Source organism: Marmota monax, unplaced genomic scaffold (genome assembly GCF_021218885.2).
Source record: "Marmota monax isolate L192 unplaced genomic scaffold, Marmota_monax_Labrador192_F-V1.1 WCK01_AAM20220418_F8-fsc00072, whole genome shotgun sequence".
In the NCBI taxonomy this organism is placed as follows: domain Eukaryota; kingdom Metazoa; phylum Chordata; class Mammalia; order Rodentia; family Sciuridae; genus Marmota; species Marmota monax.
Window position 1 is genome coordinate 7606386 of NW_026692356.1, and position 17207 is coordinate 7623592.

At 37.1% G+C, this 17207-nt stretch overlaps 1 protein-coding gene across 3 annotated transcripts in view; it reads right to left on the reverse strand.

Moving 5' to 3' along the window:
• Atp5f1c (ATP synthase F1 subunit gamma) overlaps positions 1–17131 on the reverse strand; it is a 20560-nt gene extending 3429 nt beyond the window's left edge. Inside the window, exons 1-8 of one of the 3 annotated variants that reach the window (XM_046442359.2) lie at positions 16988–17131; positions 8075–8109; positions 7425–7556; positions 2602–2806; positions 2082–2225; positions 1910–1974; positions 797–952; positions 57–153 (exon numbers count right to left, since the gene is read on the reverse strand). In XM_046442359.2, coding sequence (XP_046298315.1) covers positions 57–153; positions 797–952; positions 1910–1974; positions 2082–2225; positions 2602–2806; positions 7425–7556; positions 8075–8109; positions 16988–17043 — 890 coding nt within the window. In that variant the 5' untranslated portion in view covers positions 17044–17131. Of the gene's footprint in view, positions 1–52; positions 154–796; positions 953–1909; positions 1975–2081; positions 2226–2601; positions 2807–7424; positions 7557–8074; positions 8110–16987 lie in introns of those variants that run through there. The other 2 variants (XM_046442358.2, XM_046442360.2) reach the window with 2 other exon arrangements.
• Positions 17132–17207: the final 76 nt, after the last annotated feature.

Genomic DNA, 17207 nt, shown 5'->3' on the forward strand with positions numbered 1-17207 from the left:
ATGCAAGGTGATGAGTCAGAAAAACCCCTCTGAGGGAACAATCTGCAATTACTTACAGAGCTGCAGCACCAGAGATAATTTCAATCAACTCTTTTGTGATGACAGCTTGTCGGGTGCGGTTGAATGTCAAAGTCAATTTATCAATCATCTCAGCTTCCAAAAAAAAAAATAAATAAAATAAAAATAAAACCAAACAAGAATAATTGGTTAATTAGACTCTTGCTCATTTTAAAATTAAGAGTTTTTTTTTTTTAGTTGTGGATGAACACCAGTATCTTTATTCTTATGTGGTGCTGAGGATCAAACCCAGTGCCTCACAGATGCGAGGCAAGCACTTTACCACTGAGCTACAGATCCACCTCAAGAGATTGTTTCTTCTTGGATTCCCAAACTGACTTCTCAAAAAGAATTTTATGAAGGTATTTTTATATCTTCCATAGGCTACCTTGCACAGTATTTGCAAATCTATCAAGTAAGATGCATTTCCCTCTAAGGCAGAGAATATATTGTTAATGGTGTCCCCCCCGACCCCCTCTGCTCGATTATGGTACTGGAGATTGAATCTAGGGGCACTTTAACACTGAACTACATCCCCAGTCCTTTTGTATTTTTATTTTGAGACAGAGTCTTACTAAGTTGACTTCAAACTTGGGATTCTACTACTTCAGCCTCGGTTTATAGGCATGAACCACCACACCTGGCTCCTGTTTTTTGATGCTACTCTGGGCAACATCAGCAGAGGTACACCCTGGGCTCACAAACATTACTGCTAGTTCTGTCCTTATTGTGCGCTTACAAGCGTTTTTGCTGGCATTATCCATAGCTGTCATTCTAGCACTTTGTTCGCTGGTGGTAGACTCCTTCAGGGAGTAGTAGATGATGTTGGCCAGATTGTATTCTTGGTAATTTTGCAGCACATCAGCATCAATATCATCATAGATGCTCATGCTCTCTGTTAAAATAAGGGATACATTTCTTTGAAATTATACAGAACAAAGACTAAGTTCATCAAAAACAACTTAATAGTATAAAAATCCTTTATAGACATTTTAAAGTTAAATAAATCTGTTCTAATAATTTCATCTATTTCTGTACTATATATCATAGCATATTTTCAGCAAAATATAATATGTTAACAAAGCCTTTGATATTCTATTTGAGAAATTTAAATACAAAGAAGCTGACATTCAAAACAATTACTAAACTTCATGGTTGTTAAGTCCTCTGGATAGCACCAACCAGAGTATCACAAATCCAGCAATTTTTTTTTCAATAAAACAATTACTTCCCTCACCAGCCACTATAGTGTGATACAATAATTTCAAGTTAGCCATTTAATTATTGAAGAAATATGAATGTCAACTGGAAAATTAAATGAAAGAATCTTTCTAAGCATAAGAAAGAATGGGAGAACTAAAAGCTGATATGAATTTCAGTTTTAATGTTGTAAAAACGTATCAGCCCATTTCCCTCCTTCCATTTCCCTGGATTGAACCCAGGAATGTTTAACCACTAAGCCACATCCCCAACCCACTCCTACTTTTTTTTTTTTTTTTTAAATATATTTTCAGTTGTAGGTGGACACTACCTTTCTTTATTTTTATGCAGTGCTAAGGATTGAACACAGTGCCTCACATGTGTGAGGCAAGTGCTGTACCACTGAGCCACATCCCCAGCACCTCCAGCCCTTTTTATTTTGGGTCAGGGTCTTCCTAAGTTGCTTAGGGCCTTGCTTTAATTGCTGAGGCTGATTTTGATCTTGCAGTCTTCCTGCCTTAGCCTCCTGAGCTGAGGTGTGTATCACTGCACCAGGTTTGTAACAGGATATTCTGGACAAATACTACATTCCTTAGTGTACAACTCTCTCCATTCCATATCTAAAAATACTTTCCATATAAAAACTACTTACCAGCACTTGCAATAGTATTAAGAGAAAAGATGGGCTTTTCTTCTGTCTTATAGGAGATTACAGACCTAGAAATCATAAAAGCAAATATAAATCTCAATAATTTTTAAATTAAAACATTTAGTTATTTGAAAACATGAATAGAAAAGAACTTTGAATTCTAATTGTTTCTTGCCTGAATCGATTAAAGATGATAGAGCCTTCATCAAACTCATATCCAGAATTTAGTAATTCAAGAGCAATGACCGATGCATCTCCAAAAGTAGGGGGCTTTCTTCCCACGTCTTTGAATGTCACCAAAAACTGATCCGAATGTGTCCTACAGAACACATAAAATAGTTTAATATCACCAGGGAATAAGTGTTTAGGGAAATATGAGTGGTGATGGCTCTAAGTTGTTGTGCATATTAGCTCTGTGACACCTCCTAAAGTTCTTTGTTTGGTTTACTGCCAAAACCTTTGGACATTCCCGTTGTATTCAACTTATGGTACAGATGAGGGACAAAAGGGGAAGCAAGTAAAAAGGGGGGAAATATATATTCCAATATATCCTGAAAAAACAAAATAAAAAATAAAATCTCTGTGAGTATACCAAAAAAGGTAACTAAAAACGATATTTGATTAAACTATCAAAGAAACTTCCATTTCATCATGCTTGCACCATTATGAACACGAACAACAGACATTTAATGTACCTATGAAGTATGCCTCTGATTTTATCACCAACTCCAACAAGCATAACTTCTTTTCCAGCTGCCATGAGTGTAGCCACCTCACTTTTCATCTGTTTGGCAACCGAAGAATGAATAGCACCACAAAGTCCTCGATCTGAGGATACACCAATAAGGAGGTGTTTCTTCTTGTCTTCAGGTACCTTAATATCAGCTTTCTCATACAGAGCTTGAAACACATACACACACACACACAAAAAAAACAAAAAAACAACAACAAAAAAAAAACAGCTTTTCTTAATATGCAATTTATAGTAAGTATAATAATAATCCCTAGTTTACCAACACATGCTGTTTTCACAATATGCAATTAAATTTAAGTGACACTTGACAAGTATAATCAAAAGTGTCTGTGTAGGTACTCTATTTACAACTAGGCTGAAAACCAGAAAGGTTTAAATCTGTATGTAAGAAAGTTTCCTAAGGGTCAATTAATGGCCAATTTTCTTAAATATTGACTAAAAGAAATCTCTAGTACAATTAAAAAACTTGTAAAGAGCGCAGAATTATAGAGGCACCTACTTGTCTAGATACCAGACTTCTAGAGAATGCAAACTTCCAGCATACAACTGAAAGAGCAGGAAACAAATATTTACTAAGCTGCTTATATAATCTGCATATCAAATTCTTACAAAAAACTACTAATTTTGAAGTAATGAAAGACAATTTATTTTTGGTATTATTTATCAACTGTGTTGGACTAGTCTTCCAAGAAACAAAGGCAAATGAGATTAAAGATACAGTATTTTACTATGAAAATACTTGTGAGAGAAAACAGGAATAAGTCAAAAGAGGCTGAAGAGCCATCTACCATGATGCAAGCCTGACCTGCAGGAAGGAGAGGAGGAAAGGCTAGGCAGCAGATTTCTTCACTACTGGCAGTTTAAGGCTGCTGGGAGCCCAAGTCTCCCTAAAACAGACCTGCTTTCCCAACTGCTATACTCAGTCACTGGCTAGAAGCAGCCCTTGGGAAGGATGGCTTGACCAAACAGGGTTTTAACAGCTGGCACTCCCTGAGGTTGCAAGGTACATTTTGCAGCCATTATATTCACCCACTTCAACAACAACAAAAACAAGGAACAGAGCACTTAGCATTTAGGCCTCCCAAATACAAGGCCCTGGGTTAATCCCCAGCACCACAGGGGAAAAAAAAAAAAAAAAAAGAACAGAGCACATTTATCCACTTCAAGAAAATTCCTGCTATTTTCCTCTTCAGTATAAGACAATCACAGGATCTCCCATAAAGAATAGAAAGAAGTAAATACTCAACTCCAAAGTTTGCAGAATGGGAAAAATACTTCTTTAAAGTTCTTTAAAAAATGTTTTGCACAGCATAAAATGTCTATTTTAAAATCTTTAACATATTATTAAAAATTGGTTTAATTTTTGTCTTTGTAGTCATAGATGGAGAGTATGCCTTTATTTTATTTATCTATTTTTATGCAGTGCTGAGGATTGAACCCAGTGCCTCACACATGTGAGGCAAGAGCGTTGCCACTGAGCTACAGCCCCAGCCCAATATTTAAAACTTTTAACCATTTCATATCTAGCAGTTCATACTTTTTAGTTTAAAGGGCATAGAAATTGAATGGCAGCCTTGACTTGAATTTTCATTTTTATACTGCAAATAACTCTATTCAGCCATCTGAACCAGTTTCTTATTTATTTATTTAGTGGTTCTGGGGATTGAACCCAGGGCTTCATGCACACCAGCTAAGAGCTCCAGCACTGAGTCACATCCACAGCCCCTGGTTTCTCCTTTATTAAATGAGTATTTTGTGGCTATGAACTTTTGGGGGGAACATGATTATATTTATTAACAATAAAGGTAAATAGTTCAGTGACTTTCCTTTTTATATATAAATAAGTCAAAGAATAATTTTTTAATGAACTCTTCTGTTTGCCAGAGTTAACCTGGCCTTAGTTTTGGCTTGAGAAATTTGGTATGAAAATGCAGTAATTAATATACTACATCTCAAGAGCCAGGGGTACAACTCAGTGGTAGAGTCTTGCATAGCATGTACGAGGACCCCGGTTTGATCCCTGGCACCAGAAAAAAGTAAAAGGAAAAAAAAGAGAGACTGTGGAGATAGAATTATTGAATGCCCACTATGCCACACATTCTACTTAAAAGTTAGGTATCCAATAATATGAGTAAGACATAATCCTATATAAACTGGAAATCACTGACCTACTCTAGGTTAGAAATGAGCATCACAACCAACCTGAGAATGAGTCTTATGGGAGTCAGTGGGTTTGAAATGACTGGATAGTTAACCTACCAACTCTCTTCTGTACTAAATATTAAAGTGAGAGGCCATTTCATCTGAGTCCTGTTCTATTTTCTTACATAAAATTTCCTTTTGCAGGACAAATGTATGCTTAAAAAGGTACAGAAGAGTACAAAAAGTTACTGCAGAAGGCAATTCTACACTTAATGCATAGATATGCTTTATATACAATCTGCAGAAAATGTAAAAATATATTATCTTCCATTTGGAAATAGCAAACTTTGCCTTCTAAGTTTATATTTAAACATTCTGCTTGCTAAAACATTCTGTTGGTAAGAATCATTTTCCTTTAGTCCTATTCACTTGTACCTTTACTGAACAGTGACTGTTCTAGGTGCTGGGAATTCAGGAATGAAGCTTCTACTCAAGTTGGGGAGTCAAATAATAAAACAAGTAAACAAGGACAGGTAGTGTCATGTGGAAATAAGGAAGCATAATCCAAATGCATGAAGTATTGCAGAGATGATTCAGGATAAGGTGGTTTAAAAAGGCCTGCATGAAATGAAGAGGAGCAGCATTTTGAGCAGAGGAAATTAAAACAGCAGTGTGGGTGCGGGGAGGTATGTGAGAGGTACAGAATCATGTAAAGACTTGAAGCCCATGGTAACAACAATTTTATGCTAACTGTAAAGAGATTTTATGGCAGGGGTCAGCATGAACTGCTTCACAACCTAATCATTCTGGCTGTGGGATGCAGAAAAAGTGGAAAGTGGCAAAAGCAGAAGTAAGGATGCCAGTTGGAAGGCTTTAAGAACTGAGCAGTAGGGACTATCTTCTTTAAAATGAAAAATATTCTTTTGGAAAGATATGAGCCCTAAATTTAAGAATTTAAATGGTCCTGAGCTGAGACTTTATAAGGCTAAGTGGCAAATAAATGGGGGCTTCCTATATGAGTTTCTTCACTTTCAAATTTATGTAAGTTTCATAATAAGAAGTCAGGCACAGTGGCACAGTGGCTCAGGAGGCTAAGGCAGGAAGATCGCAAGTTCAAAGCCAGCCTCAGCTGCCGCAGCCTGGCTGGGCACAAAATAACCCAGCCGCCAGGAGGCACTTGTAGGTTCAAACAGGAACTCCTTTATTGCCTTAACTCCACCAGCACTCCACACGCGCTCCCTGGAACTCTCCCAGCTCTCAACCGGCTCCTTGATGGGAGAACTCAAAGGGAACTCTGTGAGAACTCAAAAGTAGCAAGTGCCAAGGCAGCAGGAGCCGCCCTATTGCCGGACAGCAGGGGCCTATATACAACTGAATACACAGCCTGTTTCAATCCAGCATCATCCAGTCATAGCAATTATACACAACTTAACTTAATTATCATCATCTTAATGGCTCGCTGGCTCACCTCTCAACTACTCCGTCTGGCAAAATGCCAGGAGCGCCATCCAGACTCGGCTGTGGCTCTCAACACTCAGCAACTTAGTGAGGCCCCAAGCATTCATAATAAGAAGTCAGCACAGTGGCACAGTGGTCTCAGGAGGCTGAGGCAGGAAGATCGCAAGTTCAAAACCAGCCTCAGCAACTTAGTGAGGCCCTAAGCAACTCAGTAAGACCCTGTGTCTAAATTTAAAAAACATATAAAAAGGGTTGGGGATGTGGTTCAGTGGTTAAGCACCATGGGTTCAATCCCTGGTACCAAAAATAAAAAATAAGAAACGTTTCATGATAAGAAGTTAAAAATTCTTTGAGGTAGCCTTAAGTAAATGACACAAAAAAATGCATCAGTTCAAAGAAAATGGCTACAGGTCATGGTGGGAACTTTCCAGTTCTTTCCAATTTTGCTTCTTTCCAAGACAAATCAATAATCAAATAAGTATAAAAGCATCTAAAATATATAAATTCTTTTTGAAATTATCATCTCACGTTTTTTCTCCATTAGAAAGAATAATCAAGAATGGACTACATAAAATTATTAAAGAAAAATGTGTTAATGCTTTTGAAAGGATAAGAATTGTGATTAAGTGTCATAAAAATGAAGGTTCTCAGCTATTTTCCCTGTTTTTACATCACAGAGATTCTCAAAACACCATTAAAAGTCATATCCATGACCACTCCACCAGTTCTCCTTTGCAGGGCACCATCTCTCCACCCTCAATCCTCTCACCCTACAGTCCTAAAATACCATATCAAAGGCAACACGATGCAATCAAGCATCTCTCTGTCTCATGTACTATCTTTTCAAGTGCTTTTGATGGTATACTTAATAATATAGGAAATACTTCAGAATATTTAAGGTTACATATACAGTGGTTACACAGTCACTTCTTGCCCATTTATATGTGACCTTGGGCAAGTTACTTAACTTTGATATGCAGGGACCCTAACAGTTCCTATTGCAGGGTTGCTATGAGTCCGTGTAGAACGGCTATATGTGAAAAATGAGTACACGTCAAGTATTCAGAATAGGCCTGGTATTACAGAAAGCACTAAAGAGAAGTCATAAATAACCTTTATGTTTAAACCGTTCTTCATAATTTGTGAATCAAATTCTTCTCTTACCCAAAGATCCTATTCCATACACTCGAGCTGGTTTCAATTCCCTCTCAGCTCGGGCATATTTTGCTGCTGCTACCATTTTCATAGACTTGGTAATTTTCTGGATGTTTTTGATTGACTTTAGTCGCCTGGTAACTGAAAATTGAAAGGAGTTACAATATAATTTCATTTGTGAATTCACTGAAATTTTTTCTAAAGTGCAAGGTAGAATAATTAGTACTTAAACCATCAATAATCACCATGATATTAAACTGGTGTTCAGTTAAAATTAGTACTAATAAAGGGCATGACTAGCTGTTATTTGGACAGAATAAGCAAATGGCAACCTAAGAGAAAATAGTACATTATATATTTAAAACATTTAATGACACTAAAAATAGCCTTAACCACATATTTAATAACATTACGTATATATGTATATGCAAACATTATAAATTTTTCTAGTTATATCATTATTACTCTAAAGACATGGAATAAAAATTTTTCATTATACTTTTCTAAAACAAGTCCAACATCTCACATACATAATATAGATTCATTTTGCCAATTATGATCAGTATAAAATGGGCTCAAGTGGTCTATTTTGAAAGTATTTTTATTTGTCAAAATTTAGTTTTCCTTAATTCACATATTGAGACATATAACATACTTACTATCTTTCAGAGTTGCCATATTTCGAACTTGGATCCTGAGAATAAAAAGTTTTAAAAACAGTTTAGTTTTCGGAAATATAGCTCCACTATCTAAAAAACATGTTCAGAGTTAATGTTTAAATATCCATGAGAAACAATCTGTCAAATACAGTAGTCTGAATGTACATAAAAAGACACAGACATAAATTTCCAATAGTAATAACCAAGGCCTGTACCAAAACTTTGTTTTGTTTGGCCTAACTATAACATAAACTATTTGCTTAAGTCTCAATGGTAGTAAAAAATGCTCCATTCCCATCTCCATCTTTGCTTATATTACTTCCAGGATAGAAAAGTCTTTTTCCCTCATTAGGCTAATTACTTAAAATCAAGGCCAGACACACCTAAAAAGAAATCCTTGACTAAATTAGGGCAAAGCAATGTTTTAAAGTAATACTGAGCATCCAGTCCAGTGCAATGGTGCACTCCTGAATCCCAGTGAGCTGGGCGGCTAAGGCAGGAGGATTACAAGTTCAAAGCCAGCCTCAGCAACTTAGTGAGACCCTGTCTAAAAATAAATTAAAAAGGGTTGGGGATATATCTCAGTGGTAACGTGCCCATGGGTTCAACCGCCAGAAGCAATAACAATTATAATATTAATATAATAATATATAATAGTTATCAATCACAGAGCCTAACATGACCACATGGATGGAAGTACATTTATTTAAAATTATTTTTATCTTTTTAAATTCAGTGAAATAAACTTCTATGTTCCAGTGAATAGGATATGGTTTCTGACCACTAGAAACGTATTATCAACTCAAGTTTTACATCAAATTTAATCAAATATTTACCATCTTGAATATTAAAATGCCAATGCACATAGATAAAAATGATTAGACTTGATTGAAAGTTAGTGAAAGATGAATAAGAGGATCCCTACCCCAGCAGAAAGACAACATGTTATAAATTATTATCTTTAAGCCTTTGTTATTCACACAAAGTACTCATGTTGGCCAGCAAAGCTACATGGGAGAACTGAAGAATCAGTAAATTTGTGCATAAAGCCAGGCAAAGGTGGACATTCTCAGAACTGGATGCAATTTTGAAAGACGATCTCATGGGCTAGGTATGCAGCAGGGGAAGCAGGAAACACAGGTTGTGTTTAAATGTTATTTTAAATATTTAATATTTTTAAATATTAGAAAGTAAACCAGTGTAAATACTATTTAGGAGATAGTACAGAAAAGATGAATCAGTTGAGTTTTCATATAGCAGTGACAAGCATGAAATGAAGCAGAAATATGGATGAATATTCATACTATGGAGACATGGGCTGCTGGTGCAGCTTCCAGACAAGAGACAGCAAGAATCTGGACTAAAGAATGAGCAAAGCAATGAGACTGGACTTAAGAACAAATTCTTAGTGAGAAGGAAAACAGTAAGACTGACAAAAGTTTATAATTTGAAGACCTGAGTGCATGATGCTGTCATAATCAATATAGAAAAACTGAATTGGGATTAACACCCTGGAGATAGTGAGTTTTGAAAAATAAGCAATTAAAAAGACTAGGGAACAGGGTAGAACTGTCCAATGATAAGTGAGAGGTTTTGAGAGTTGAGATATAGATATAAAAACTATAACTAGTTGACGCTAAAAGTAAAAACTGCCAGGAGCAGTGGCGCATGCCTATAATCCGAACAGCTTGGGAGGCTGAGGCAGGAGGATTTAGAGTTCAAAGTCAGCCTCAGCAAAAGCGAGGCACTAAGCAACTCAGTGAGACCCTTTCTATAAAAAAGGGGCTGGGGATGTGGCTAAGTGGCTGAGTGCCCCTAGGTTCAATCCCTAGTACCAAAAAAAAAAAAAAAAAAAATCAAAAACCTACCCCAAAACAGCAGGTCAAATTAAAAGCAGAGAAGTACTTCCTAAGAAGCAAGCATCAACCTAATACCAAAACCTGATAAGAAACAAAAACCAGAGACCAACATCTCTCATAAACTCAGATGCAAAACTACTCAATAAATGTATTAGCAAACCAAATCCAACAATATATTTAAAACAATCATACACCATGGCCAAGTGGGACTTATTCTAGGTATGCAAAGCTCACTCAATGCTCAAAAATCAAATAAGATAATCTACACATTAACTGGTTAAAGAAGAAAAATCATACATTAATAGATTCAGAAAAAGCATCTAGCAGATTCTAACACCCATTCATGAAAAGCCTCTCAGTAAACTAGAAATAGAGGAGTGCTTCCTCAACCTAACAAAAACCATATAAAGATGGTGAAAAACTAGAAACCTTTGCCCCTAAGACTATGAAAAAACAATGTCTCCTCTAACTACTTTATTCATCATCATACAGAAAATCATTGAAAATGCAGTTAAGTCAAGAAAAGGAAGTAAAAGGTGAACAGATTGGGAGAAAAGAAAGAAAACCTTGTTTGTTCAAAGATGACACAATTATCTATGTAGAAAAATCCCAAAGAATCAGGAAAAAAAAAAAAAAAAAAAACCTCACCTGGAACCAATAAGCAATTACATAGCAAGACTGCAAGATATAACGTTCATTTATGTAAAGTTCATTGCTTACCTATGTACTATTATCCCTCAGTATCCATTGGGTTTGGTTCCAGGACCACTCATGGATACCACAATCCTCAGTGAGCAAATCCCTTATATAAAATAGCTACCGATATCCTCTTGTGAACTTGTGTTGAGTGTGTAAGTGTATCTGTGTGGTGCTGGGGACTGAGGCCACGATCTCACCCACATTAGGCCAGCACTCTACCACAAGAGTTACATCCCCGACCCCATCATATAAATTATCTCTAGATTAGTTGTTGTATTGTTTAGGGAATAATGATGGGAGGGTAGTCTGTACGTGTTTACTACATATGCAATTTTTTTTCCAAATATTTTTGATCTGTAGTTGGTTGAATCTGCAGACACAGAACCAGCACATAAGGGCTCACTGTACCAGCTACAAACAAATGGAGTTTGAAGTCATAAAACATCACAGAATTACACACATAAAAATAATTATAAAAGAAAGCTCTAAACAAATGGAGAGATTCCATATTCATGGCTAGAAAGTTCCAATGTTACTAAGATCAGTTCTTTACAATTTGATATATAGATACAACACAATTCCAATCAAAATTTTAGCAAGTTACTTTGTGGACATCAATGTACTAATTTTAAATTTAATATGGAAAGGCAAAAATCTAGACCAAACAACATTGAGGAAGAAAAAGAGAACTGAATCTCACTACTTGACTTCAAGACTTTCTAGTGAAAGAACAGACAAAAATAGAATAATAGCCCAGAAAGAGACCCACACAAAAGTCAACTAATCTTTGACAATGGAACAAAACCGATCCAACAGAAAAATAATACTATTTACAACATAGAATGCTAGAACAATTAGACACTTTCACAAAATTAGCTCAAAGTGAATCACAGATCTTTTGTAAAATGCAAAAGTATAAAATTTCCAGAAGATACCACGGAGAAAAATCTAGGTACCTGGGTTTCACAATGAGATTTTAGATTCAATACCAAAAGCATGCTCCATGATTAAAAAAAAAAAAAAAAAAAAAAATTTAACTATCAAAATCTAAAATTTTGGATCTGTGAAAAACACTATTAAGAGAATGAAGACAAGCTACAGACTGGGAGAAAATATTTGCAAAACATATTTCTGATAAAGGACCTGGACCCCAAATATAAAACTCTTAAAACACAAAAATAACAAACCAACCAAATAAAAAAATGGGCAAAAGATTTCCACACCTCACCAAAGATTTAGATGGCAAATAAGCACATATACTTATCAGGGAATTGCAAATCAAAATAAGATACCACTATATACTTAGAAGAATCCATTAAAAAAATAGCAAGGGCAGGGTTTGTGGCTCAGTGGAAGAGCGCTTGCCTCACATATATGAGGCACTGGGTTCAATTCTCAGCACCACATGAAATTAAATAAAATAAAGGTATTGTGTTCTTCTATAACTAAAAAATTTTAAAAAATGATAACAAGTATGTGGAGCAAGAGGAACTCACATTGACGGCCAGTGGGAGTGCAAAATGCTATAGTCGCTTTGGGAGAAGTGGTTTGTCAGTTTCTCGTAAAGCTATAATATCTAATTACACAATCATGCTCACAGGTATTTACCCAACTGACCTGAAAACATGTTCACACAAAATCCACACACAAATGTTTACAGCATTTATTCATAATTGTCAAAACCTGAAGGACACCAATATGTGACTGAATGATAACCGAACTCTGGTACATCTGCACAGTGAAGTATCATTCAGTAATAAGAATAAATGAGCTATCAAGCCATAGAGACAGGGAGAGACCTTAAGTGCATATTTACTATATGAAAGAAGACAATCTGCAAAAAGCTATATATTGTGCTAGAAATGACCATAGCAACAGTAAAGAGATCAGTGGTTGCGAGGGTTTTGAGGACAGGGGAGGAGGAATTTTTAGGGCAGTGAAACTGTTCTGCATGATAGTGTAATAGCAAATATATGTCATTATGCACTTGTCAAAACCCATAGGTCTGTATAAGAGAAAGAGTGAACCTTATTGAAACTATAGACTCAGTTAATAATAGTATCAATAATGGTTTGTTAATTGTAGTACTTATACCACTATAAGATATTAGCAGTATGGGAAACTCTTCAGAGTGGTAGATGGGTACATGAAATCTCCATACTAAATGTTCAACATTCCTACATATCTAAAACTCTACTAAAAAAATGACGTTTTATCAATAGTAATTTTTAAATGCAGGTATGAAATGATATGTGTTCTATGGTCTCATTCTTGTGATTGTGTTTATGTGCATAAAAATAAATATGGAAGGTCAAAACCAAACAATTTGTCTTAAAAGTCTTGACTTATCCAGCATAATACTAGTATTACTCATTCATAAAGAAAAGAGGAAGCAGACTACATGTAAAATAGGAGGTTTTACACATTTAGTATGAGAATGGATATACTAAAAGATTAAAAACTGAAAAATACTGGCAAAGTCTGACAGAGTACAGACTAGGGACATAACAATTGTTCTATTAACAACTGTTGCTCATAATGGCATCTGAAAAGTAATACCATTTTTGGCTGGCTTTCTTTTTTCAGTATAATGACTTTTTCACTCCAAACACTCTTAAATTTATGGGCTGTCACAAATGACATTTGGATATTATGGTTTTAGGCAGGCATTTCAATTTAACTGACACAAGTTTCTCATTAGAGAATACTGTATGGAACAAATTTGAATTCCATGTCACATCTGGATGAATATACTATTTTGGTTTTCCTAAGTATTCCAAGTGAAAGGTATGAAGAGGAAACATTTCCGTAATCCGTTATACTGTGCACATGCTATGATTTCATGTGTTTTGAAGCAATCTCATATTTAGCCTTCATTTAGCAATAATGATGACTTTTATGTTTTTGTTATTTTGTTTTTTACCACCAAAATAGCCATGAACTATTTTGGGGGATGGCTTGATTTACTGAATTTTGTGCTGAGAAGATTTTGCACTGAGAGAACAAGTTCTGAATCACTGCATCATGTCCTGAGAAAGCCTCAGGAGATAATTTGTGAAACTTGAAATACATCAAATACACTGGATAGAGAATCACACCAGTCAGGATCACCAGTAGCTACTATAATCATATAACATTGTTAGAAAACCTGAACACAGCAGAGGAGGGAATCATGACTGGTTCATTGTTCAATGAAACTGCAATTTGAGACATGTTTAAAAACAAATAATGCTTTATGTTACAAAAATTAAGAAGCAGCATCAACTAATTCTCCAGGGAAAATATGAAGTGTGTCTAATTCTAAAATAGAATGCCAGTGTAAAAGTCCATCACCACTCTACACCAAGTAGTACCTCACACTTCAACTCCCACCATGGTTCTATCTTCTCCTCTTGGCAGATATGATAATCTTCTTACACCTTTGGGGACAAAGGTATTGGATGATGAACCCGGAGGTGCTTTATCGCTGAGCTAGATCCCTAGCCCTTTTTATTTCATTTTTTGAGACAGGGTCTCATTAAATTACTTAAAGCCTTGCTAAGTTGCTGGTGCTGGTCTCGTATTTATGATCCCCCTGCCTCAGCCTCCTTGAATCATTGGAACTAAAGTCATGTGCCACCATAACCAGCTTGAAGCTGATGTTTGATGAAGAGTCATATTCTACCTGTTAAATCAACATTCCCAAAGGTCAGGACTATGACCTTTATATGCTGATTGAGATTCTAATTTAGGTTTCTCACAGTAGTTGCCTCTGAGAGCCCTTATTTAAAACAAACCTTTATTAAAATACCTTCGAATTATCTTGTAGTTGTTTTAATAAAAGTTATTTTTAGAATTTTGTCTAAACATAGTGTTTCTGGGCTGGGGATGTAGCCCAGTTGGTAGAGTGCTTGCCTTGCATGTACAAGGCCCTGAGTTAAATCCCCAGAACCACAAAAACAAACAAACAGGGGCTAGAGATGTGGCTCAGTAGTACAGCACTTGCTTAGCATGTGTGAGGCATTGGGTTCGAGTCTCAGCACCACATATAAGCAAATAAATAAAGATCCATCAATAACTAACAAAAATATTAAAAAACAAACAAACAAACAAAAAACCCATACTGTTTTAACTTCACAGCCCTTTATATTTTTTTGATACAGAATCCTGCCTCAGCCTCCAGAGTCACTAGATTAGGTGTAGTCCACTGCACTGAGCTCTCTCCACTTTTTGTGTGTTGTATATATGGTGCTGGAGATTGAACCCAGGGCCTTGTGCATGCAAAGCAAGCATTCTATCAATTGAGCTACATCCCCAGCCCCTCTCCACTTTTTAAAGAATAATGTGAACACTGCTTAAGTTTCTAAAAATACTGACAGATTATATTAATGAACAGCAAGATAGGAAGAAAAAGAGTTGATGTTCGCCCAGCACTACAGCATACCAAAAACAGTCACACCAGGAACCTCAATGGGTGATATTCGTTTTGTTTGCCACTACATTTTAGCACTTTCCATGGTGCCAACTGATGTAGGGTAGGCACTCCACAAACATTTGCTTAGTAGTTAATAAATGGGAAAATCTATACAACTGAGAATTTAATTACTGTGACTTAATTCCCTTGAATGTTCTTTTTCAGAACAGAAGAAAAATCCGATTTCTGAGGCTAAGCCACCAAAAATTTTATGTAGATAATTCATACTATACTGAACTTACTCATTATCCTGAAACTCTTGTATATTGCTATAAACTCTCAGCTTAATGAAAAGACCAATCTATCTCAATCAATGATTAATAGACTCTTCTCATAAATTAGGATACAAAAATCTAGTTAAGTGCTGTAGCTCCTTAGAAATTCTCCATACTATAAAACAAGGGAATTGCTAGGACACAGCCTGTAGCTAATAATCCCCTCAGCAATTTGTATAAAATTGCCTAGCTTCAAAACATTTCATACCATTATACAATGCCAACCACATAACAATTTTTATCATCTATTACTAGGCCTTCTGATATGTATTTTTCACCCCAGAGAATTTTAAAAATTGTCCAAACATACAGCACCTTTTATGGAGATTCCTTGGAAAACTTGGAATGGAACCACCATTTGACCCAGCTATCCCACTCCTCCATTTATACCCAAAGAACTTAAAAACAGCATACTACAGCAATGCAGCCTCATCAATATTTATAGCCACAATTCAAAATAGCTAAATTGTGGAACCAATCTAGATGCCTTTCAGTAGATGAATGGATAAAGAAACTGGTATACATCCACAGTGGAATATTACTCAGCATTAAAAGAGCATAAAATCATGGCATTTGCAGGTAAATGGATGGAGTTGGAGAATATCATGCTAAGTAAGCCAATCCCAAAAAACCAAAGGCCCAGTGTTTTCTCTGATAAGTGGATGCTGATCCATAATGGAGGTGTGGCAGGGGGAGCATGAAAGAAATGGAGAAACTTTGCATAGGGCCGCTGGGGGGAGAGGGGATGGTAGGGGGAATGGAGGTAGGAAAGATGGTGGAATGAGATGAACATCATTACCCTAGGTACATGTATGAAGACACGAATGGTGTGGCTCTACTTTGTGTACAACCAGCGAAATGTAAAATTGTGCTCCATATGTGTACTATGAAATCGAAATGCATTCTGCTGTCATGTATAACAAATGAGAATTTTAAAAATGAATAAAGATATTTGTAATTACACACACACACACACACACACACAATCGCCTCCTCCCAGGACCTTTGGACAATTTCATGACCTTGCAGGTTAATGCTTCGGCATAATCCTCTGAAGGTGGTGCTATATGTCTTTCCCTACTTCATCAATAGTCAGATCTTTAAAGTCTCTTATGCACCAAGACGCCCATCTGCCATGATAGCACTAATTTTTTTTCACCTTCGTTTCTTCAGTACCTAGCAAAGCGCCCGCTACACTGTGGGTGCTCACTGAGACGATAGCTCTCAAAGGGTCACTCTGCCCAGCACTGGAGTCTTTGAACACGCGTCAAGGACATAAAGCACACCGCACCCTTGCCCGAGGCCTTTCCTAGTTCCTGCCTGCACCTTGCGGACCCTGCTAACAGCTTCCCGAGACTCTTCCCGAGGTCCCAGATGACCCTTCCAGCCTCAAGGGACGTGGCGTGACCTTGCTCCCTTTGACCCCCTCCAGCCTTCGCGCGCGCCCTCCCCGCTTCGGAGCAGCTTCCTGCTGCCCCAGCTGCGAGACTTCTGCAGAACCGAGGGCCTAACTGGGCCCTGCGGCCCCAGGTCGGTCTACGCTCCCCACCCGCGCCCCACCTCCATCCCATTTGACCGAGCTCTTCCATTCCTCCAATATTCGCAGTCCTCCCGCAATCTGCCATACCATTGCGACTGCAAAGCGCGGGCAGACAGCCCAGAGACGCTCGCCCGAGAGAACATGGTGGTGGTACCGGCCTTGCTTGAAGGTCGGGCAGACAGACCTTACTGCGCACGCGCGGAAGCTTCCCCACGCGCACTTCCCACCCGGTTTGGTCCTTCGGTCTCGCTTCCTCGCGCCAGAAAGAGGAGTCTCGCGAGCGTTGGGGGCCGGTCCTCCCAGGCCC